Below are 25096 nucleotides of genomic sequence, written 5' to 3' on the forward strand. Positions count from 1 at the left end.
GCCAATTACAAACACAGACAGGTCCGGCATATTGTATTGCTTGTCTCATGTTCGATCTTTCCGTGTACTCGAGGGAACTACATGAGTTGCATACTATATTTTGGGAGAAAGTGATGCATTTAGTGATTACAGCTGAACCCCCTTATAAACGCTGTGTTTGGGGTCCAAAGAATCACATTGCGTTATAAGCGGATCGCGTTAGAAATAATGTACAATTGTGTGCATTGTATAATAAAGTATTAAACACCAATAATCGTGTTGTAAAGTATTCATAAATACAAAAATTGGGAGCCATCCTTGCATCACGTTATAAGCGGATCCGCGTTGTAACGGATCGCGCTATAACAGGGTTGAGCTGTACTATGTTAATAATATTTGTAATAACATGTTATCACGTATCTCTCCTCTACCATTGCAGTAGCTGTATGGGCAGCGTTGATGTGTGTGTGCATTGAGTGTCGGGTTTTCCCCTTGTAGCGGATTGAAGTTGGCGAGAGGGAGGAACTTCGTGCGCGAGTGCGACGCCATCACCAAGACGTACTCACTACGCCGGACCTCTGTGTTTGCAAATGGCGTCAAAACCAAAAAGGCGACAGCCCCGTGTCAGGAAGGTATTTACATTTATTGTTTGTAACTCGTCTTGCTCTGAACACAGCACCTGAGGAAGGGGGAGCCCCCGAAAAGTTGCGCTTTTGGCTACGAATTCTGCAACATAAATTTTACACGATCTAGTCACGTGATTTCTGATTGAACAGCGCGGCGATCTAGGTCAGGGGGGCTCAACTCCAGTTCTCAAGAACCCCCAACAGGTCAGGTTTTAAGGATATCCCTGCTTCAGCACAGGTGGTGCAATCAGTGGCTCAGTGATTGAGCCATTTGTGCTGAAGCTGGGATATCCTTAAAATCTGACCTGTTGGGGGTTCTTGAGCAATGGAGTTGCCCCCCCTGATCTAAAGGACACTTGACACACTTCATTTACACACTTAATTTTCACATCAAGCCCCACTACTTTGTAATTATTTACCAACAGCCAGTTCAACTTTAAAAATACATTTATTTAGACATACCTCTCCCCCACCCACGTCCAAGTTTTACACCGTAAATGTTGCTTCAGTCTTTCAGTAACATACTCCTTGGTGTCTCACAGTACCGCTGCTTTTAAAGCCTCTTGGGCCGCTGTGCTCAGACATATTGCCTCTTCTTTTTAAAGCGCTGCTGGTAGACCAGGTGAGCACACCTGGGACATTGCGATGAGGGGCGTGTCTCTGGGTCACTGATGGGGTGAGGAAGTGTGACAGAAGACGGTGACAGGGCGGAAATCCCCTGTCCTGGTGAGGTTTTCTCCCGGCAGCTGCTGGAGAGGCACGGCCGTGTGACACCGTTACCGGGGTCACGACTGTACTGTTCCTTCTGGTTGAACAGTGGGAGGGACAGATATGTTCGTCTATGTCACAGTGTGGAGGCAGTTACAGACTCCATGTCACATAGCTCCCCCTTGATCTGTGTCACTGACACTCTGCGGGGGGGCGGGCGGAAGGGACAGAATCCATGTCACATAGCTCCCCCTTGATCTGTGTCACTGACACTCTGCGGGGGGTGGGCGGAAGGGACAGAATCCATGTCACATAGCTCCCCCTTGATCTGTGTCACTGACACTCTGCGGGGGGTGGGCGGAAGGGACAGAATCCATGTCACATAACTCACCTTGATCTGTGTTACTGTCACCCTACGGGGGGGGGGGGGGGGGAAAGGGACAGACTCCATCTCACATAGCTCCCCCCTGTCTGTGTCATTGTGTCACCCAATGGGGGGAGGGACATGCAGACTCTATGGACTACAAGTCTTGTAAACTTTAGGCCGCGCTTATAGTGCCGACGACCGCGACCGGTGACGTCACCATTGCGAAAGTTATATTTTAAGTTTTGGCGACGTCGCTGGCTACAAGGCCAGTGACGTCACAAAAGGGGGAGGGCAGAAGCATAGAGAAGCTCCCGATTGGCTGCAAGGGGAGACCGTCGCCGAAAAAATCAAATATCAGTGACTACCAGATTTTTGGTAGCTCTGTCGCCGTCGCGTGCACTATAAGCGCTGGCGACAATGCATTTGTTTTGACTATAAGCGCAGCCTTAGCCTATTAAAATGCTGTCCCCAGCTGCTCCACCTCTCCCTCCTAACACGGATTTCTGGAGATTACACAATGAGAGAAATTCTAAGACGTGTTTAGAACGTCTGGAAGAAACCAGAGGGGGTCCGAAGGCAGAAACAGCCCAACAACGTGACAGGGCGAAGGACGGGAACAGTGACGAGGGGCAGAGGGGACAGTGACGAGGGGCAGAGGGGACAGTGACGAGGGGCAGAGGGGACAGTGACGAGGGGCAGAGGGGAGAGTGACGAGGGGCAGAGGGGACAGTGACGAGGAGCAGAGGGGACAGTGACGAGGAGCAGAGGGGACAGTGACGAGAGGCAGAGGGGAGAGTGACGAGGGCCAGAGGTGACAGAGACGAGGATCAGAGGGAACAGAGACGAGGATCAGAGGGGACAGTGACGAGGATCAGAGGGGACAGTGACGAGGAGCAGAGAGGAGAGATACGAGGAGCAGAAGGGAGAGTGACGAGGAGCAGAGGGGAGAGTGACGAGGGGCAGAGGGGACAGTGACGAGGGGCAGAGGGGACAGTGACGAGGGGCAGAGGGGACAGTGACGAGGAGCAGAGGGGACAGTGACGAGGAGCAGAGAGGAGAGATACGAGGATCAGAGGGGACAGTGACGAGGATCAGAGGGGACAGTGACGAGGATCAGAGGGGACAGTGACGAGGATCAGAGGGGACAGTGACGAGGATCAGAGGGGACAGTGACATGCAGCTTTGTAATATGGGGGTCTCAATTGATATCTTCAGTCCCAGAGCTCCCAACGCCCGGCCCGTCTACCACTGAATTGGGGCCGATATATTATGGGTGCAAGCTCTGCGGGTAAGAGCGAGTCCTTTATTGCAGAAAATATTTAGGCGGTACTGCCCCACAGGTTAACGGGATCTGTGTGTCTGGATTCCCACTGCTCTTTGTAAACTATTAAACTTTAATGCGAGCATCTGATCTAGGCATGGAGTAGTGTGAGTGAAGGGGAGGCTGGCACTGCCGCTGCCCACGCTGTACCTATGCTAGGTATACACGTCAGGATGTAGCAGAGAAAGCGAGTGTGTGCCTGGCACTGCCCCTGCGTGTGGCGGAGCGCAGAGGCTGCCACTTCACTCTTTATTCATCCCCCCCACCCCGCTTCACACAACACTGTGCCGCACCCCATCCATCAACAGTATGCCCTCATCCACCACCTTCCCCCTGCAGCAGATGCACCCCAAGCAGTCGGACACGTTGTGGCTGAACAGTGAGCGGCAGGGGTGCAGGTACTGGTAAAAGAGAAGCATGAAGAAGATGGCGGCGGAGTATCCCACCAGGAGCTGCACCACCAGCAGTGGCGCGCAGGCGTACTCTACGTCCTCCTCCCCAAAGAAGTACCAGAGCACGGTGAGGGCCGCGTTCTCAGCCAGTCGCAGGGCGTAGTGCACGCCAAGCCTCCCCCAATTCTGCGCCTGGTCAATGAGGTCCCGCTCCGCCAAGTTAGGCTGGACAGCCGACCAGCAGAACATGTTGATGGCGGAGTAGAGGAAAGTCACGGTCCCCAGCACGGTGACGGTCCCCAAGCAGCTGAAGTTCTTCTCCACGTTCTCGGGCAGCGAGGCCCCGCTTCTCCAGAACAGCACCCACGGAAGGAGAAAGAGGCCCACAATGTTTGTGAGGACCACAACCGTCACCCACGCCTTGAGGGCAGAGGAGAAGAGAACCAGCACGGTGACGCGGGTGGAGATCTCCAGGCTCCTCCACAACACGATGCACAAGAAGGCCGGGACACTGAGACGCACCTTGTAATCGTCATACTTGATCTGGATGGCCAGGACGTTGCAGACCAGAGCACCATATGTGGTGGAAGCCAGAGACACGGCCATGAGGACGGCTGGAGGAAGAGACAGAGCGCGTTACTGAGACATACATTGCAATATTATTAGGGTGTGGTCATGAGATATTACAATATTATTAGGGTGGGGTCATGAGATATTACAATATTATTAGGGTGGGGTCATGAGATATTACAATATTATTAGGGTGGGGTCATGAGATATTACAATATTATTAGGGTGTGGTCATGAGATATTACAATATTATTAGTGTGTGGTCATGAGATATTACAATATTATTAGGGTGGGGTCATGAGATATTACAATATTATTAGGGTGGGGTCATGAGATATTACAATATTATTAGGGTGGGGTCATGAGATATTACAATATTATTAGGGTGGGGTCATGAGATATTACAATATTATTAGGGTGGGGTCATGAGATATTACAATATTATTAGGGTGGGGTCATGAATCATGATATCATTATTATGATGAGTCATGAGATATGCATCATATTATTAGAGTTGGGTCATGAAATACACAAATATATTATTAGGGTGGAGTCACACATTATAATATTATCATTATTAAAATAATTGCAAAGTCGTTATTACCAACATTATTGCTGTTGCGAATATAATTATTTACATTATTAATAGCAATAGCACTATTATGGATAATATTGTAATTATTACTATTGCCATTATTATACCATTAGTATTCATGCTACAATTATTACTAGCTATAAATTACACTATTATTTTTCATAATGTCTTTACTACTTTTATTAAGACATTGTACAATTAACGTGGATACATTTATTAGTTGAATTAACATTAGAATGAATATGAATATACGATTATACATATTGATGACAGAATGACACTGTAATTTTACTATTAGTGTTTTTATTCTTTGTAATAATTAGACTATTATTATAAGGCCGCGATTATAATGCCTGCTGCGGGGCGCCTGTGCGTGACGTCACTCGCGCACGAAACCTGCACTGTAGTCAGGAAGCATCGGGAGCGACAGAAAGGCGTGGCCGTGACGTCACGCCAGCGGTTCGCCCTCATTGGCTGAACCGCTTCACGTGACGCGGCCATCGCTTGGAGAGACAAAATAATTTGTCTCTCCAGGATTCTGTCTCTCCGTCGCACCTCCGCGCGGTCGCACGCACGATGTGCGCCTGCATTGGCCTACATGTATTTGTTCCGGCAGCATGCGCACCGTCGAAGGCACTATAATCACGGCCTTAATAACACTATTGTTCTTATTAGTTAGTTAATTATGGGATAATAATTATATATATATGTTGACAAGAACAATAATTAAGAGAAAAAATGCATATGACCAATTCTGAAATATAAAATACAAAAAAACTGAATTTGCAGTGACGCGGTGTTAATAATTGTAACTGGTCCTTAGGGCGAGTCCCTTCCCCATCAGGTACAATACACGTACCCATAAATATTTCTATTTAAATCAGACCAGCGCTCATAAAAATAATAACTTGCTACATTATTAGTTGAAAAATGTATTTATTACAAAAAAAGTAAAATGACAAAAAACTCTATTTAATCAGGGCAAATAACTTCCCAACAAGTCTAATAGCAAGTTTAAAAATAAGAGGGACATAGTCACCACACGGATCTCCAGAGCAAGGCGTGTGTTTCAGGCTTATCGGCCCTTTCCTCGGGCTGGAACTAATACTGTAGGTAGCAAGTTTTTAGCTGTACGAGTGTTGGTCTGATCTACAGTTTGCTACAATTCTGAAATAATTACAAAAGTATTAAACATTATTATAGCATTACTAATACATGACCGCAGAGGGCAGTTACTCTATCTAGAACACACAAACACACACAATCTCCTAATCCTGTAATTCAGTCCATCACCGTCCCAATTAGAAAGATGCAATTAGTTACACATTTGACTCCTCCCTTACAATCCCCTCTCATATTCACAATGTAGCTAAAACCTGCTGTTTTTGCCTCTGTAACATTACAAAGATACGCCCTTTCCTCTGTCCTTTTCCTCTACTGCTAAAACTTGAACGCAGGCCCTCATTCTCCCGTCTCGACTATTGTAACCTCCTGCTGTCCGACCTTCCTGCCTCTCACCTGTCTCCCCTACAATCCATCTTAAACGCCGCTGCCAGAATCACTCTACTCTCTCCTTTGTCGTTGGACAAAGATGGAACTCAACTGGATAAACAGCTCAAGGCCACGACCAAAAGTAAGATGGGGGGATGAAATCAGAACATGTGTTGGAGCAACGTGGAGAAGAGAGGCTTGTAACCGCAGTACCTGGGAGATCAGTGGGGACACTTCATCGTGGTCATTGGATCGACGAGGGCTGAAGAGGATTATGATTTATGATGAAGATGATGAGATCTGCGTGTCATTTAGTGTCCTTCAATAACGTTAAAATTTTCTATGGCGTCGGTATTTTTACTTACGACGGTGATAATAAATAATGACCGCTTCTATATGTAGTAGGGGAGGCACAGAAAGGGCAAGCACTGCAAAATTTGCACTCGTGACAGGTGTACTTTAAATCTTCCATTTTAATAATACATCGATAAAATAAATGGGCACAGAAAAAACTAAACCCACTCGCGTACTCACGTCACGAGTGCAAATTTTTGCAGTGCTTGTCCTTTCTGGGCTTCCCCTACTACCGATTATACCTGCATGCACCTTGACAATTCTTGTACATATATTTATCTGGCTGAGCAGGAGTTCCTTCCTCTGTGCTGCAGCTTTTTGTATGTTACCCAGAGTGCCCGGTTCTGAGGATTCTTTACCGCCCGTAGGAATGGGGTGTTTGGGATTTGCTTCTGGATGCACTGCTGTGAAAATACTGACGCGGTTAATTCGAGGTCATTTTCACTTTCAGAAATACATCACGTCAAAAAATGTCTCAACTTGGCTGGTTTTGCTACAATTTCTACAACAAAAGACAGGGGAGCCCAAAGCTACATCCAATTGACAAAACATACATGGTAATAAGTATAAAGTGAAATACTTCAATAATAATATTTTCTTGGTTCTTTAGTTAAACCCTTTGGCCAAAGCGTCATAAGCCTGCATACCAAACATCAAAGTATAACCAAATATGCAGGTCCTAATACTACACTGTGAGCCTTCCCTTTTACCTCTGTATGAGGGGGAACAACCATAGTAGGTCCTGTCCATACAGCAAAATGAAAAAAAAAACTAACAAGTTAAAAAGGTGGGGAGGGGTGAGCTCTGGGAGGAGGGGCCACCTACCTCCATACAACTGTTGCAAGTTAGAAATTGAATTAACACACAAATTCTCAGCAAGCTCAAACCCAAACATCCACCACATATACATACACACACACTTTTTTTTTTTTTTTAAATAAAATATTAAAAGGTGAATTTCAGGATATACACGAGTGCGGCCAACAGACCTTGGAAAATGTTGATTGTTTGCATAAATAAAAGGATTGTGGAATAGTAAAAGAAATCATTATTTTGTTCAGCTGTATTGTACTGTGTCACGGGAGACCAGTACTTTTACTCCGAAACCACTGGGATCACTAGAACCAAACCGGACAAGGTTGTTGAATAAAATGAGGTTTATTCTGGCACGCCAGCAGACAAAAAAAGAGACGCACAAAACAAGATACAATACCAACTTGGGACCTGGGGAGTAGACTCTAGCCTCGCTAGGTGCAAGGGCCTGCTTCAAGAATGCTTGCCCTGTCCGCCTCTCGTCCAGGATGTCAGAGTGCTGATCACACAACAGCCACTCTGACATGTATCTGCAGCTGGTCTCAGTCAAGATCCAAACGCCTTCACAGAATGTCTCTCAGAGATAGTCTCTCAGAGATAGTCTCTCAGAGATAGTCTCTCAGAGATAGTCTCTCAGAGATAGTCTCTCAGAGATAGTCTCTCAGAGATAGTCTCTCAGAGATAGTCTCTCAGAGATAGTCTCTCAGAGATAGTCTCTCAGAGATAGTCTCTTAGAGATAGTCTCTCAGAGATAGTCTCTCAGAGATAGTCTCTCAGAGATAGATAGTCTCTCAGAGATAGATAGTCTCTCAGAGATAGATAGTCTCTCAGAGATAGTCTCTCAGAGATAGATAGTCTCTCAGAGATAGATAGTCTCTCAGAGATAGATAGTCTCTCAGAGATACATGAGATAGTCTCTCAGAGATAGATAGTCTCTCAGAGAGATAGTCTCTCAGAGATACATAGTCTCTCAGAGATACATGAGATAGATAGTCTGTCAGAGATAGATAGTCTCTCAGAGATACATAGTCTCTCAGAGATAGATAGTCTCTCAGATAGCCCTCTGTGGCTATCCTCTACATGGGACAGGGGCTACTGGTCAACCAAAGCACGGATTGTGTTGGTGCCACAAAAGCCAGAGGAGGGGTGTGCTAAGGCACACAAGATTTCCCACTGGGCAGGAGCCTCAGAGTCTGGGCAGTACAATGCTCTTACTCCTAGATCTGATTAGCAGCCTTTCACCTATCCCCAGAAGACCTGACACCTAGCTGTCCCAATCCTGGTTTAAATCCAATCATTTCTATGGGAAGCTTCAACCATGTGGATTGCTGAGTCTCTCTCTATAGAAATGACAGTAACAGTGGAATATCTCATTTACTTTCTTGAAGGGCTGACACCCAAAGCACATTACAGTGATTTACACACAGACCACCAATAACATCATAAGACAACGCCGGCTTTCTAAACAGGGGGAAGGATTGTCACAGGGAATAAAGAATACAGGCTTTGAAATACATTCTTACAAACATGGGTTACATGGACACATTCCCTGTTCTTCCCCAGATATTAAAGTACATTTGGCCGAAATAAGACTACATAGATGGACATCCAAGTTACATGGACTTAGGGGTAGCTAGCTGGGCTTCATCCCAGTTTTGTGATGCCAGCTACCCCTACCATCACATGTTCTAAGGAGGTTCTATTAACCATTGGGTGCTCTGCAGACGTAGCTACAACGTCAGGTCTGTTAAACCCGCCGTCCGCTCAGCAAGATGATGCAGATCGCAGAGACAGACCCCGTGTCAGACGCTGGAACCCTGCAGGGTGTGAGCAGCAAGAAGGCAAGTCCATCCAACCGACTGTGCCCCCCCCCCCCCCGCCCCATCCCACCAACCACCAATCCCTGCAGTCAACCCTTCCGTCCCAGAGTGAGAGGGTGGGAGGGAGAGGGGGAAGTGAAGGGACGGGAGAAACAGACAGGGGATGAGGGGAGGGAGGAGAGAGAAAGATATGGAGAAAAATGGGGTGGAGGGAGAGACAGAGGGGGTATATGGGGGGGGAGAGAGAAGGGGTATATGGGGGGGAGAGAGGGTGTACATGGAGGGGAGAGAGAGGGGTATATGAGGGTCACTGCAAATCGATGTAAGCTTAGTGCGTAAAAATGGCACCTACCCACAGGCCATAGATACTATATTTCCCCTTCTGCACCACTGATGATTAGGTGCGGCCCGGGTCTTGCAGTTAGATTTAAAAATTGGCCCCCAACATATATTGAGTTTTGGGTCTGTACTACATCATGAAGTGATGGAGAAGGAGCAGCTCAGTGAGTAAAGACACTGACTGGCACGGTGTTTGAAGCAGGGGAACCTTGCGACACTTTATCTCCCTGTGCCTCAGGCACCAAAAACATAGAGTGTAAGCTCCACGGGGCAGGGACCTGTGCCTGCAAAATGTCTCTGTAAAGTGCTACATAAAACTAGCAGCGCTATACAAGAACATGCTATTATTACCATTATATTATTATGAAGTCTGGCAGTCCAGGGGCCTATGATGTAGTAGTTACATCATAGGAGATTCAGTTGTTGTCTAGGGGAGACGGCGTTACACTCTGTGGAGCGCTGAACATGGAAGAGGAAGACTGAACTGCTTATAAGCCCAATTGTGCCATCAGAGTCAGTAACGTCACTACCCCTCCACTTCCCCAAGATCGTGGCTTGGGTGTCATAGTTGACACTACTCTTGCGTTCCTCCCTCACCTTAACACTGTTAAATCTTGCTCCTGCTCTCTCTGTAACATGGCTAAAAAACAAACAAACAAACCCCCCCACCCCCCAACGTTGTGTAGTTTCTACTAAAATGCTACGCATGCCCTCATTCTCACTCATCAGGACTACTGCCACCTTCTTACTGGCCTCCCTGCCTCACAGTTTTCTATGCACTACAAAACTCTTCTCGCTTTCATGACGCGATGCTCGTCACTATATCTCAGATTGAATCTCTCGCTATACCACTACTCGCGCTCTCTTCCCCACTTCCGTTCAAACATCAGCGATGTCGCAATCGCGTGATCGTTTCTATGTAGCATCCCGTGGCTGTGATACTCAGGAGCGCTCACCTCGTGCAGGTGGGATGTGTCTCTCCAGGACGCTGACGTACAGCTGTAGGGTGAGCTGTGGCGTGGAGCCCAGGAAAGCCTGCACGACGGCTGTGCGTTTGAAGGCGTTGCGATGCGTGGCCAGTCTACGCAGGGAGTGTCCCACCTCACGCTCTTCCTCCTCGTACTTGCCATGCAGGCGCTTCTTCCGCGAAATGCTCACATACGGCTCCTCTTCGTACCCCATTTGGAAGTAAACTACGAGGGCCTCCACGCACCTAGTGGGACACAGTGACACATTGACCAACACGATATGGAGTTTGTCCCACCCTCTGCAGGGTGACATGGATACACAGAAAGAAGGGAGTTATGGGACATGGAGTCTGTCCCTCCCCCTGCAGAATGACATGACAGCTTGATACCATTCTTCCAATCTCCAACCTCTTTCTCCGTCTCTGATCTCAGCAGTCACTCACATTTTCAACTCTTCACTCTAGTATCTTTCCCACCTCCTTCAGACATACTGTTGTGAGACCTATTCTCAAGAACACCGATGACCCTGGTAACTGCCGTTCTGTCTCTCTCCTGCCCTTTGCCTCTAAACTTCTAGAATGGCTTGTATCTTCCAGCATGCTTTCTTTCTTCAGCTCTTTCACTCTCCTAAACCCTCTCCAATCATGTTTTCGCACTGCTCACCCAACTGAAACAGCACTCCCCAAAGTGGCAAACAACCTCCACATTGCTAAATCCTAAGGACTTTACACCCTTCTCATTATACTCGACCTGCAGCACTTATACTGTTGACCACTCACTTCTCCAATCCCTTGGTGTTCGGGACAAAGCCCTCTGCTGGCTTTCTTCCTACCTTAATGATTGTTCATTTAGTGCAGCGGTAGCCAACTCCAGTCCTCAAGGGCTACCAACAGGTCAGTTTTTCAGGCTATCCTGGCTTCAGCCCAGGTGGCTCAATCAGTGGCTCAATCATTATGACTTGAGGACTGGAGTTAGCCACCCCTGATTTATTGTATTTATTGCAAACTCCTCCTGTTGATCTAATGTATCTGCTGGTGTCTCTCTAGGTTGGGGTTGTATGACCTCTCCTCTTTTCTCTCTACGACCTCTCCCTTGGTGACCTTATTAATTCATATAGCTTCAATTATCACCTGTAGGTAGGTGGCACTCAACTGTATCTATCCACATGGAACTGCACATATACTGTACAGTAAAATCCCAGGTCTCCAACTGTCTCAAGGCACTATCATCCTGGATAGCAGCTACATGCCTTAAACTCAATACCGTATTTCCTTGATTGTAAGACGCCTTCGATTGTAAGACGCACCATCGATTTGGCCCTTACAAATCGAGGAAAATTACTTTTTCACTTACCATGTTTCAGGAGAGGTCCCATGTCAGCGGAGGATGAAGCGGGCGGCGGCGGCAGGAGAGGTCCCACGTCTGCAGATGGTTGAAGATGGACAGCGGGTGGGTGTGCGGCAGCAGGACAGGTCCAAAGTCTGTAGGTGGATGAAGATAAGACAGCGGGTGTGCGGTGGGGTGCGGCGGCAGGAGATCATAATAGCAGGAGAGCTGAGCAGAGCGGCATAGGGGGAACAGCTTGAGAGGTGCTACCTGTAAACGGAAGTCAGACACCGGTCAGCTTCCGGTGCTACTGTGTGCACCTCCCAAGCCGTTCCCCTATGCCACGCTGCTCCTGCTATTATGATTTATTAGCCGCCTCCGCCACCGCACGCCCGCTGTTCTTAGCTTCATTCACCTGCAGACATGGGACCTGTCCTGCCGCCGCCACCGCACTCCGGCCCACTGTCCATCTTCAACCATCTGCAGACGCGGGAACTCTCCTGCCGCCGCCACACACTTCGTCCTCCGCTGACATGGGACCTCTCCTGAAACATGTTAAGTGAAAAGAGGGGGTTAGTACGTAGACACTTTAAAAAAAAATACATCGATTCTAAGACGCACCCCGATTTCAGACATGTGAAAATCGAAAAAAAGGTGCGTCTTACAGTTGAGGAAATAGGGTATGTCAGACTGAGCTGCTCATGCTTCCACTGAAATCAAGTCCTATTGTACCCTTTCCAATCGGTCAGGACACTACCATTTCTCCAGTTCCCCAAGCCCGCATAGGGTTCATATTTTCCTCTTCTCTTTCGTTTTCCCTTCACGTAACATTGATTCCTCGTAACATTGATAATATACTCGTTTTCTCTGTTTCTTAATTAGCATAGGCTTAACGTCATGTTAAATTAGCACTAAACCCGTTAGCTCCTTCCAAACCCTGAAATATGGGTTTAAGGGGAAAAAAAAGGGGAAAATGACCAAATGACAGGGACGTGTTTAAATCTGGGTGATCTAAGTCAGACACCTGAGAGTATTAAACACAGTCCTGTTATTATTTATTAGGTCACTTTGCCAATACGTTGAAATGACGATTTAACCCATTACACACGTCCCTGTCATTAGGTCACTTTGCCACTAAGTGGGACTGACCCTTTAACCCTCTAAACACGCCCCTGTCACTATGTCAGCTTGCGGGTTGGAAGTGAGACTCCTCCTTTCTCTGGGTGACGGGAGGGCACCGCGAGCAGGCGTGACCGCACCATCTAAGTCTCTAAGCAACGGGTTTCTGCTCCACGTGTAATTCACAGGCTGGTCTGAGGTCTGTAAACAGATCTCCCTGTGTAAACCTGCAGCCTCCCCCCTCATGCAGCTGCACGGCCACTGGGAGAAAGCGCTCAGACACACAACACTGTCTGGTATATTTCTAGCGATGCCTCTAACCGTGTGAGGTTTTGTGACTGTCAGAGAGAGGGGCAGAGGGGGCGGTCTGGGTTTATCTCGTCTCAGATCACACAAGCTATATACTGTAAATAAAAAAACATTTATGTTCTCGTAAATTTACCACAAAACTGAAATGAAAGTCACATTGTGTCTGGGAGGGGAATTTAACACACGCTGTGCTGTATAATTATGCTGGGTGTGTGCAGATACTCTGCATCGTTATACAGCGCGGCGTGTTCATTATCAGTGTATAGATACTCAGCATTACTATACAGCGCGGCGTGTTCATTATCAGTGTATAGATACTCAGCATTACTATACAGCAAGGCATGTTCATTATCAATGTATAGATACTCTGCATCATTATACAGTGCATCATGTTCATTATCAGTGTATAGATACTCAGCATCATTATACAGCGTGGCATGTTTACGAGTGTACGGAGATACTCCGTCTCGCTCTGTAGTGCTGCACGTGTCCCCGGCTCACCTGATGAGTGGCCCTAGCTGCAGGAGATGCATGAGGAGGATGAGTGGACGGTCTCTCCCCAGGTCCCTGTGGATGAAGGTCAGCGTCAGCTGCACCATGACGGATGGAACCAACATGAAGACGATGGTCAGCCCCATCCAGACCCCGTCCTGTGAGCGGCTGTATCCCGCGGACACCACGCTCGCCGACACGCACTCCGCGCAGAACAGCAGTGTAGACACCAGGATGCTGAAGGGGGGGCGAGTCCGGGACCTCACCTCGGTGTACGACCCGTTGTCCGCAGGCTTGGGGGGGTCGGCCGTCTCGCACACCGCTTCCATTCTGCCAGTGAGCCAATGTCTCCTTGCAAAGGGTTCTGGGTAACAGGAAGCTATTTCAAGTGTTCCCTCTCTCCCAAGAGATGTGTCATGGGGGGAGTTTCAAGAAGCCCCCCCCCCAAAAGGGGTTAGGGATGTTACCCCTAAGTTTTCTCTGGAGTATGGGAAGTGGCGTAGAGGGGCTTTCCTCCAAGGTTTAAATGTAAAACTTAAAAATACACAGTCTCTTCCCCCAACGGCTGCTCCCAAGGGTTCATTTTTGTAGAGGTTGGGAGAAACAAAGATGGTGGCCTGCCGTTGTTGTGTGGTGTCCCTCCTGTTGTAGGGAATAGGAGATGGGTTGAAGTCACAGGTTTGCACCCTGTAGGGTGTGGGGGAGGTTAGACAAGGGAGGCCCAGTTTCTCAGTGGCTGAGACCACCCCCCTATGCCCTCCAGGGACATTCACACGGTGAGGTGTGAGGTAGCAGAGGTGGGAGGTGAACTCTGAGGGAATGAGAGAAATCTGGTTAAGGAGTCAGTGGGATCTGTTCTGAACAGTCTCTCCCCCCACCCCCTTGTCTCACTCCCACCTCTCCTCTCTAACAGTCTCTCCCCCCACCCCCTTGTCTCACTCCCACCTCTCCTCTCTAACAGTCTCTCCCCCCACCCCCCCTTGTCTCACTCCCACCTCTCCTCTCTAACAGTCTCTCCCCCCACACCCCCTTGTCTCACTCCCACCTCTCCTCTCTAACAGGATCTCTCCCGACTCTTGTCTCACCACCTCTCTCTCATCCACCTTGTCTTTCTCTCTCCCCCACAGCCCCCCTCCCTCTCACCAACACACCCGTTTCTCTCTCCCACCCGTCAATCTCTCTCCAACCCCCCCTCTCTCACCCCCACCCCCTCTCTCTCACCCCCAACCAGTCTCTCTCACACCTCGTCTCTCACACCCCCACCCCGTCTCTCCCTCACCCCCACCCCGTCTCTCTCTCACCCCCACCCCGTCTCTCTCTCACCCCCACTCCCTCTCAACCCCCACTCCTTCTCTCTCTCACCCCCACTCCGTCTCTCTCTCACCCCCACCCAGTCTCTCTCACCCCCACCCAGTCTCTCTCTCACCCCCACCCAGTCTCTCTCTCACCCCCACCCAGTCTCTCTCTCACCCCCACCCAGTCTCTCTCTCTCTCTCCAACCCCCTGGTCTCTCTCTCTCACCCCTGTCTGTCTCTCTTTCTCTCTGTGACTATTTTCAGTGATCTTTTTCAGCAGGTGTCCCCGCCACTCTCCTGGGTCCTAGCTCTCTCCTCATTAACACTATGCTGTAGATACACAGCCCTTCCAACGCTTTGCACACACACAGGTTCCCCTGCAGTACTCGTGCAGGAGGGAGGCACTTCCAAGCAACATCTACAATTCCCCTACCCTACAGTGCAGTGCACACCCTACATTACATGGGTGACTACTAAATAGGTGCAGTTGGAGGCTACGTATAGACGCACCGCTGAGTGGCACTATCCCAATAACAGCTGGTCTGCAGGCGTGAAAGGGTTACGCTCTGCTGTATAGAAAGCACTCCCAACTTTATATAATGCGGTGTAAACCCCAGGCGTGCTGTGGGGCAGTGGTGTGCAGTCCGCTGCCCCTTTAAGAAGGGGAACGATTACAGATCAATGTATGTGGCAGGTAGAGAGGCAAGTGTGTGTCACACAGACACACAGACACACAGACACACAGACACACAGACACACAGACACACAGACACACAGACACACACACACACACACAGACACACACACACACACACACACACACACACACACACACACACAACCTCTTACCTGTCTCACTCCTCCCATTATCACATCATTAGTTCTCTCCTCCTCCCTCCTTACCTGTTTCACTCTCACACTCCTCCCTCCTTACCTGTCTCACTCTCACACTCCTCCCTCCTTACCTGTCTCACTCTCACACTCCTCCCTCCTTACCTGTCTCACTCTCACACTCCTCCCTCCTTACCTGTCTCACTCTCACACTCCTCCCTCCTTACCTCTCCTCCTCCCTCCTTACCTGTCTCACTCTCACTCCTCCCTCCTTACCTCTCCTCCCTCCTTACCTGTCTCACTCTCACACTCCTCCCTCCTTACCTCTCCTCCTCCCTCCTTATCTCTCACTTTCGCACTCCTCCCTCCTTACCTGTCTCACTCTCACACTCCTCGCTCCTTACCTGTCTCACTCTCACACTCCTCCCTCCTTACTTCTCCTCCTCCCTCCTTACCTGTCTCACTCTCACACTCCTCCCTCCTTACCTTTCCTCCTCCCTCCTTACCTGTCTCACTCACACTCCTCCCTCCTTACCTCTCCTCCTCCCTCCTTACCTGTCTCACTCACACTCCTCCCTCCTTACCTCTCCTCCTCCCTCCTTACCTGTCTCACTCACACTCCTCCCTCCTTACCTCTCCTCCTCCCTCCTTACCTGTCTCACTCACACTCCTCCCTCCTTACCTCTCCTCCTCCCTCCTTACCTGTCTCACTCTCACACTCCTCCCTCCTTACCTCTCCTCCTCCCTCCTTACCTGTCTCACTCTCACACTCCTCCCTAACCTCCTCCCTCCTTACCTGTCTCATTCACACTCCTCCCTCCTTACCTCTCCTCCTCCCTCCTTACCTGTCTCACTCACACTCCTCCCTCCTTACCTCTCCTCCTCCCTCCTTACCTGTCTCACTCTCAAACTCCTCCCTCCTTACCTCTCCTCCTCCCTCCTTACCTGTCTCACTCACACTCCTCCCTCCTTACCTCTCCTCCTCCCTCCTTACCTGTCTCACTCACACTCCTCCCTCCTTACCTCTCCTCCTCCCTCCTTACCTGTCTCACTCACACTCCTCCCTCCTTACCTCTCCTCCTCCCTCCTTACCTGTCTCACTCACACTCCTCCCTCCTTACCTCTCCTCCTCCCTCCTTACCTGTCTCACTCTCACACTCCTCCCTCCTTACCTCTCCTCCTCCCTCTTTACCTGTCTCACTCTCACACTCCTCCCTCCTTACCTTTCTCACTCTCACACTCCTCCCTCCTTACCTCTCCTCCTCCCTCCTTACCTGTCTCACTCTCACACTCCTCCCTCCTTACCTCTCCTCCTCCCTCCTTACCTGTCTCACTCTCACACTCCTCCCTCCTTACCTCTCCTCCTCCCTCCTTACCAGTCTCACTCACACTCCTCCCTCCTTACCTGTCTCACTCTAACACTCCTCCCTCCTTACCTGTCTCACTCTCACACTCCTCCCTCCTTACCTGTCTCACTCTCACACTCCTCCCTCCTTACCTGTCTCACTCTCACACTCCTCCCTCCTTACCTGTCTCTCTCACACTCCTCCCTCCTTACCTCTCCTCCTCCCTCCTTACCTGTCTCACTCACACTCCTCCCTCCTTACCTCTCCTCCTCCCTCCTTACCTGTCTCACTCACACTCCTCCCTCCTTACCTTTCCTCCTCCCTCCTTACCTGTCTCACTCACACTCCTCCCTCCTTACCTCTCCTCCTCCCTCCTTACCTGTCTCACTCACACTCCTCCCTCCTTACCTCTCCTCCTCCCTCCTTACCTGTCTCACTCACACTCCTCCCTCCTTACCTCTCCTCCTCCCTCCTTACCTGTCTCACTCACACTCCTCCCTCCTTACCTCTCCTCCTCCCTCCTTACCTGTCTCACTCTCACACTCCTCCCTCCTTACCTCTCCTCCTCCCTCCTTACCTGTCTCACTCTCACACTCCTCCCTAACCTCCTCCCTCCTTACCTGTCTCATTCACACTCCTCCCTCCTTACCTCTCCTCCTCCCTCCTTACCTGTCTCACTCACACTCCTCCCTCCTTACCTCTCCTCCTCCCTCCTTACCTGTCTCACTCTCAAACTCCTCCCTCCTTACCTCTCCTCCTCCCTCCTTACCTGTCTCACTCACACTCCTCCCTCCTTACCTCTCCTCCTCCCTCCTTACCTGTCTCACTCACACTCCTCCCTCCTTACCTCTCCTCCTCCCTCCTTACCTGTCTCACTCACACTCCTCCCTCCTTACCTCTCCTCCTCCCTCCTTACCTGTCTCACTCACACTCCTCCCTCCTTACCTCTCCTCCTCCCTCCTTACCTGTCTCACTCTCACACTCCTCCCTCCTTACCTCTCCTCCTCCCTCCTTACCTGTCTCACTCTCACACTCCTCCCTCCTTACCTTTCTCACTCTCACACTCCTCCCTCCTTACCTCTCCTCCTCCCTCCTTACCTGTCTCACTCTCACACTCCTCCCTCCTTACCTCTCCTCCTCCCTCCTTACCTGTCTCACTCTCACACTCCTCCCTCCTTACCTCTCCTCCTCCCTCCTTACCAGTCTCACTCACACTCCTCCCTCCTTACCTGTCTCACTCTAACACTCCTCCCTCCTTACCTGTCTCACTCTCACACTCCTCCCTCCTTACCTGTCTCACTCTCACACTCCTCCCTCCTTACCTGTCTCACTCTCACACTCCTCCCTCCTTACCTGTCTCACTCTCACACTCCTCCCTCCTTACCTCTCCTCCTCCCTCCTTACCTGTCTCACTCTCACACTCCTCCCTCCTTACCTGTCTCACTCTCACACTCCTCCCTCCTTACCTGTCTCACTCTCACACTCCTCCCTCCTTACCTCTCCTCCTCAGGCTTTGCCTATAGTGCCACCGACGGCGACACGATGGATGACGTCACCCGTCGCCACCGGCGAAAGTTATGTTTCCCCGGTCGGCGGCACCGCAGGATTCCCGCAATTTGATTTGTTCAAGGGCCGCCACGTGACGCGACGGCCCTTGAAAAATCAAATTTTGCCAGCGGCGGGTTTTGGCGATGGCGATCCGTCGCCGCCGCGTGCACTATAAGCGCACGAGGTGGCAGCAATGCTTTTGTTTTCGGGCGAATTCGCATCGCCGTCGCCGGCACTATAAGCGCAGCCTTACCTGTCTCACTCTCACCTCCTTCCCTCTCTTACACTCCTCCCTCATTACCTCCCCCTCACACTCCTCCCTCATTACCTCCCCCTCACACCCCTCCCTCCTTACCGGTCTCTCACGCCTCCCTTCACCACTCTCTCCTCCCATACTTTTCTTTCCTTCTCTCTAATACTCCTCCCATGTTACCTGCCTCTCTCCACTCCCTCCCTGTCTCACTTCTTCCTCCCTGTCCCACTCCATTCTCTCCTCCCTCCATCTCACCCTTCCTCTTCCCTTCTTACATATGTATTGCTCTCTCTCTGGTTATATCTCCAGTCCAAATCTCATCTCTATTCCCCTCATTATATATCTTCTTTCATCCTTCTGTCTCTCTCTCTCCTCACTCTTTATATTCCTCTCTCCAGCCCCTACCTCACAATATCTTTCTCTCTCCCCCCCCCCCTTCAAACCCCCTCACGCTTGCTCCCCCTTCTCCTCCCCTCTCTCATACTACTTCTTGGTTCTCCCCCCCCCTTCTCTCTTATCCCCCCTTCAGCCATCTCCACCTCTCCTCTTCACATTTCCCCCTCTCACCCCCTTCTCTCTCCCCCAATTTTTCTTTCCTCTTTCCCCTTTTTCCTCTCTTCCCCTTTTCCTCACTCTCTCTCCCCCCATTTCCTCACTCTCTCCCCCCCTTTCCTCAGGAACCCCCTTTCTTCATTCTTTCCTCAATTTCCTCTCTCTGCCCCCCTTTTACTCCACCAGCCTTTTACCCCTCCCCCACTCTCTTCCCCCCTCTCACACTTTCCTCCCGCTCCTTCCCCCCCAGCATAATAAAGGTTAAGCCAGCGTGTTGCCCTTACCAGTTAAGATGCCGACCCAGGTACAAGGTCAGAGCGGCCATCTTAATCTACAAAATGGCTGACAGCCCTGTTTAATATATCACCCCCTCGTTAGCTACATTTCTACAGCATTTATGTATCTGTGTGATTTGTGTGTATTTGTGTGTGACTCATTGTGTGCTTGGGCCACTTTCCAAGGTTGAGTGGCTAGCATACAATGAGTAAGGGACCAGCCTTTGTGTGGGGCCAGGTGCAGTTCCTGGTGGGGAAGGGCGGTCCCTAGTGCTGGGAAGGTACACGCTCCAAAAGCAGAGCTTTGCTCTCTCCCCGGCAGGGAGGTATAGAGCTGTAATTAGGTACTGATGCCTGGGTCCTAGCCCCATCGGCTCGATGCCCATTGGTCAGAACCAATTTCACATGCTCCTAAAGTTCCTTCCCTGGGGGCTGCCGTGAGGCACTATCACCACCCACGGCCCTGAATGGCCCGTCTGGTCAAGACCCGGGTTCCTGATTGGCTCTGCAGATTGATCGGCACTCCGTCCTCTATTATTTCAGATGGCGGCCAATGCCAATCAGGACTCCAGAGTTGTTCATGCTTGGCCTTGGTGTCTAGAGGCCAACTAGAAAGGGAACTATGAACTGATTGGCTCAATGGAGGATAGGTCTCTGCTGATTGGTCCGCACCTCGGTTTCCATGTTTTCAGATGGAGGCCGAGGTTCTATACAAGCTGATGCCGATCAGGACTCCACAGTTCATGGTTGATATCAGTGACTAGAGACCAACTAGAAAATGAACTGTGGACAAGCAACAGGCATCCCTTGTTACTGGGATTGAAGAATGGACGGATCAAGGCAGCATCTAGGGTAAGCTAGTTTCGGCACCATCCTACACCTTGAGAGCTAGGGGTCCCCAGTCCCAAGAGTCTGTGGAAAGCTATCGCCTTAATTGTGCCCTGTTGGCTCTAGGCAGAATAAAACTTTGTTATTTAACTCTCTTGTTCTGGCTAGTGTTGACGATCTGTGTTAAAAGTCTGGTTTACCGTGATAGACTTATTTCTGGTGGCAGAGGTGGTACCGTATTATTACCCCTAAGGCCAGCATCTCCTCTATCTCCCTCTCAATACTTTGCCCAACCTTGGTGGAGACCCTGTAGGCACATTTGCGGTGGGGTGCTCTGATCGCAGATGGGTCTTGCCTGGCTTGTCTGTAAAGAGGCCCTGGTACCTCCCTAAAAACTCTATCCCCTGCGCCCATTGGGGAGCAAAGAGCTGGGTCCTGATCCCCACCGGATTAGAATAGCCTCCCTGCTTGGTTTCCCCAAGGAGGTTGAGAAGAGCCCGGCACACCTGATCTTCCAGTGGCGGGCTACACACAGCCATTGCCACCAGCTTACTCGCTATATACGAGTTCAGCATATTAATGTGGTAGGTCCACTGTCTAGTCAGATCTTTGTTTATGCCCACAACGTAATTGGTCTTGTTTACCCTCCGGATGACCTTGTAAGGGCAGGACCAGGCAGCCAGCAGCTTGTTCTGGCAAGTGGGCTTCAGAACCAAGATTTGCTGCCAAGGGATAAACTCTGGGTTATGGGTATTTCGGTCGTACCAGCGCTTTTGCCTGATCTGATCCGCCCTGAGGTTAGCCTGTGCCAACCCCATGAGATCTTCTAACTGCTCCCTGAGCTCCACGTACCTCACCCCCGAGGCATTGGTCATGGTGGTCTCCCCCTCTCATCCCTCATGGAACAGGTCAAGCAATCCCCGCACCCAACACCTGTAAAAAAGCGCAAGGGGAGAGAAATCAGTTGACTACTGCAGCCCCTCTGTGTAGGAAACCAGGAGGTGCTGCAAACTAGCTTCCCAGTCCTCCAGCTTCCACGAACACCCATAGCATCTCCATTAAACCACTCGCACAGTCCGTTCGTCCGGCGATGGTAGGGGGCAGTGCAAATTTGCTTAATCCCGCGTTTAGCCCAGAGATACTGGAGCAGTTCCAACATGAACTGCACCCACTGAGCGGTTAGGATCTCACTTTAGGAAACCTACCCTAGTAAATATATTGATGAGTGCCCCCGCTACCTTATGGGCTTCTATCGAGGAAAGCACCACTGCCTCGGGATACCTCATGGCAAAGTTCACCACGGTGAGGATATATATATACCACTTGCAAGACCTACTCAGGATCATCAGGGGCCCTGTGCTATATCTACCGGTTCCCACTGGAATGGTTCACCTTGTCTACCTACTCCCCACCCGCCAGTAAAAATTCTGGGTCACATGTGTTTTGGTATGAGTACAGGAGCCCACTCTTCCATAGGAACTGATCTGATCCAGGGTCGGCCCATGCGCAGATTAGACAGCTGGGTTTCCCGGAAACACGCGGCTCTGCTCTGTACCCTCGTCACACAGTCAGGGATGGAGGGTCAGTCACGTTGGGTTCTGTCCGGCTTACCTTCCTCGTCTCCCGCCTGTACATCAAACAACATTGCCTCCTAAACTCTGGGAGTATTGGTTCCGGGTTCACTCTCTAGAACAGCTGGAATCTCCGGGCCGTTTTGGCTTCAGGTGACTGGAGCTGTGTACTCATACTGTTAGTCACATATCGCTAGCAAGACATCGCTGTCCAGTCCTGGTAGTACCTCCATCTCCCTGTAACCGAGGCCCGCTCCCCAATCAAGGAACACCTGTGCCAATGTCCAGCCCTACTTCCAACCTTTCTATTACCTCTCATCCTCCCTCTTCCTTCTCACTTCTCACCCTCCTCCCTTTATTCCCCCCCCCCTCCTCCCTTCTGCGCCCCTTCCCCCTCCTCCCTTTATTCTCTCCCCTCCTCCCTTCTGCGCCCCTTCCCCCTCCTCCCTTCTGCGCCCCTTCCCCCTCCTCCCTTCTGCACCCCTTCCCCTCTTCCCTTCTGCGCCCATTCCCCCTCCTCCATTCTCTACCCCTCCTCCACCCCTTCCCCCTGCCTCCCCAATCCCCCTCCTTCTCCATGTCCTTTCTCCGCTTCTCTCATTCCCCTCTCTTCTCCCCTCCCCACTCTCCCCCTTCCTAACCCTCTCTCTGCTCTCCTCCCCATGTTCTCCCACTCCTTTCCCTCTTCCTTCCGTTCCCCTCTTTCTCCCTTTCTCTCTCCCCCTTCCCTCTCCGCCTCCCCCCTCTCCCCCAAGGATTCGGTTTTGCCAGTCAGTATGACCCTGTCGCTCTCTCACCCACTCAGGAAAGACTTCAGTACCTTTCCTTCTCTCCCACCCCTTCCCCTCTCACACCCACTCTTCCCCTCTGCCCCCCCCCTTCACCTCACACCCATTCTTCCCCTCTGCCCCCCCCCCTTCCTCTCTCACTCACTCACCTTCCTCCTCTTCCTCCTCCCTCCTCCCCTCCTCTCTGTCCCCCTTGCCCCCATGGGCTCAGTTCTGGCAGTCACTATGACCCTGTCGCCTTCTTACCCTCAGGAGTTACTCTATTGCCTAATATAGTAATGAGCCGAGACACTGTCCATTAACCTTTTCACTTCCTCGCTCACAGGATGCTAATAAAGGGGAGGCTGGTACTGCCACTGTGTGCGTGCATGGCTGGTACTGTGTGTGTGTGTGTGTGTGTGTGTGTGTGTGTGTGTGTGTGTGAGAGAGGGGGAGGCTGGCACTGTGTGTGTGTTTGTGTGTTTGTGTGTGTGTGTGTGTGTGTATCTTGCATTGCCAATGTGTGTCAGTATGCACCCTAAACGGACCTTCAGCCCTTGTCCCCCCCTGAACGTTCGTATTTTTGTTTTAAATGGCATAGCCCCATTCTCTCTCACTCACCCCTCCTCATCCTCTCTCTCTCCCCCTCCACTCCTCATTCTCTCTCTGACCCACCCCAACTCATCCACTCACCTGCTCATCCTCTCTCACCCCCTCCTCCACTCCTCATTCTCTCTCCCACCCATCCCTCGTCATACTCTCACCATCCCCTCTTCATCCTTTTTCACCCTCCGATCCTCAACTGCTCTCACCCCCCTACCGTCCCCTCTTTCACCCTCCCCTCCTCATCCACTCACCCCCACCTCATCATCCACTCTCACCTCCAACCTCAACCACTCACCCCCCACCTCAACCTCTCTCCTCATTCTCTCACCTACCCCTCCTCATCCTCTCACCGTCCCCTCATCATCCTCTTTCACTCTCCTCTCAACCGCTCTCACCCTGTTCTCATCCTCTTTCACCCCATCCTCATCTACTCACCCCATCGTCTCACCCCCTCCTTTCCACATCGTCTCACCCCTTCCTCATCGTCTCACCCCATCTCCTCTAATTCTGTCCCCCCCTCCTCTTCCTCTTTCCCCTCTCCTCTTCCTATCTCCCCACTCTCCTCTACCTCTCTTTCCCCTCTCCTCTTCCTATCTCCCCACTCTCCTCTACCTTTTTCCCCTCTCCTCTTCCTATCTCCCCCCTCCTCTACCTCTCCCCCCGCCTCTACCTCCCATTCTCATGCTCTCAACCAGTCATCCTCTTTCACCCCCCCATATCTTCTCTCACCCCCCCCTTTCTCACTCTCCCCCCCCTTACCATCTTCCTCTCACCCTACCTGGCTTCAGTGCAGGATGACTGCGGGAGTGGAGCAGGGCAGCGGCAGAGGAGGGCAGTGGCAGAGGAGTGTGGCGGGAGAAGGGAAGAGAATAAAGTGCGCGCTGTCCCTGCAATCACATTCATTGCAAATATGGGATGGTTTTCCCTCTGCTGCTCCAATTCTCCTGTGACCGGCCGGGTAACCCAGGACATATAAAACAAAAAAAAAGAGTCAGGCTCCCGCAAGCTCACAGTCCAAGGTAGAATTTGGAACACGGTCCAACCAGCAAGTTGTTAGAAGCGGTGGGCGCCATTGGAGTTGGCGTCCTCGTGGAGGTCATCATGTAGCTATGTGACAATGGACGTCTGGAAACCGACATCCCGCGATCTCCACGAGGACGCCAACTCCGATGGCACCCACCGCTTCTAACAACTTGCTGGTTGGACCGTGTTCCAAATTCTACCTTGGATTGTGAGCTTGCGGGAGCCCGACTCTCCAGGATCTGACCCTCATGGCTGTGTCCCTTTGGATGTGTGGATGACCGGCTCTACGTGACCCTATTTTATATGCAAGTGCTATTTTGTTCCTTTTATACATTTTATTGTATTGGAACTCATTGTAATTTTCCTTTTCTGCGCTCTTTTTTTGCTTTATATGGCGGGAGAAGGGGACAGAGGACCACCAGAGCAGGGCAGGGCAGCAGAGGAGTGGGACAGCGGGAGCACAGCAGGGCGGCAGCAGAGCAGCACGGCAGGGGAGGAGCAGCGCTGTAACATCGGGAGACACCTGAAGTCAGTGAAGACTTCTGGTTCAGACTGATGGGGTGCTCCTCCCTTGCCATCCACATCTGCCGCCCTGCTCTACTCTGTTGGAAC

At 50.7% G+C, this 25096-nt stretch overlaps 1 protein-coding gene across 11 annotated transcripts in view; it reads right to left on the reverse strand.

Annotated features, from left to right (window-relative positions):
* Nucleotides 1-1034: 1034 nt before the first annotated feature.
* The window catches only part of LOC142475789 (endoplasmic reticulum membrane adapter protein XK-like), a 30982-nt gene continuing 6920 nt past the window's right edge, over nucleotides 1035-25096 (reverse strand). For 2 of the 11 annotated variants that reach the window (XM_075581511.1, XM_075581516.1), the window contains exons 2-4: nucleotides 13599-14400; nucleotides 10332-10588; nucleotides 1035-4007 (exon numbers count right to left, since the gene is read on the reverse strand). In XM_075581511.1, the coding sequence (XP_075437626.1) occupies nucleotides 3274-4007; nucleotides 10332-10588; nucleotides 13599-13918 (1311 nt within the window). In that variant the 5' untranslated portion in view covers nucleotides 13919-14400 and the 3' untranslated portion in view covers nucleotides 1035-3273. The other 9 variants (XM_075581509.1, XM_075581518.1, XM_075581519.1 and 6 more) reach the window with 9 other exon arrangements.

This window comes from Ascaphus truei, unplaced genomic scaffold, assembly GCF_040206685.1.
Source record: "Ascaphus truei isolate aAscTru1 unplaced genomic scaffold, aAscTru1.hap1 HAP1_SCAFFOLD_1384, whole genome shotgun sequence".
In the NCBI taxonomy this organism is placed as follows: Eukaryota; Metazoa; Chordata; class Amphibia; order Anura; family Ascaphidae; genus Ascaphus; species Ascaphus truei.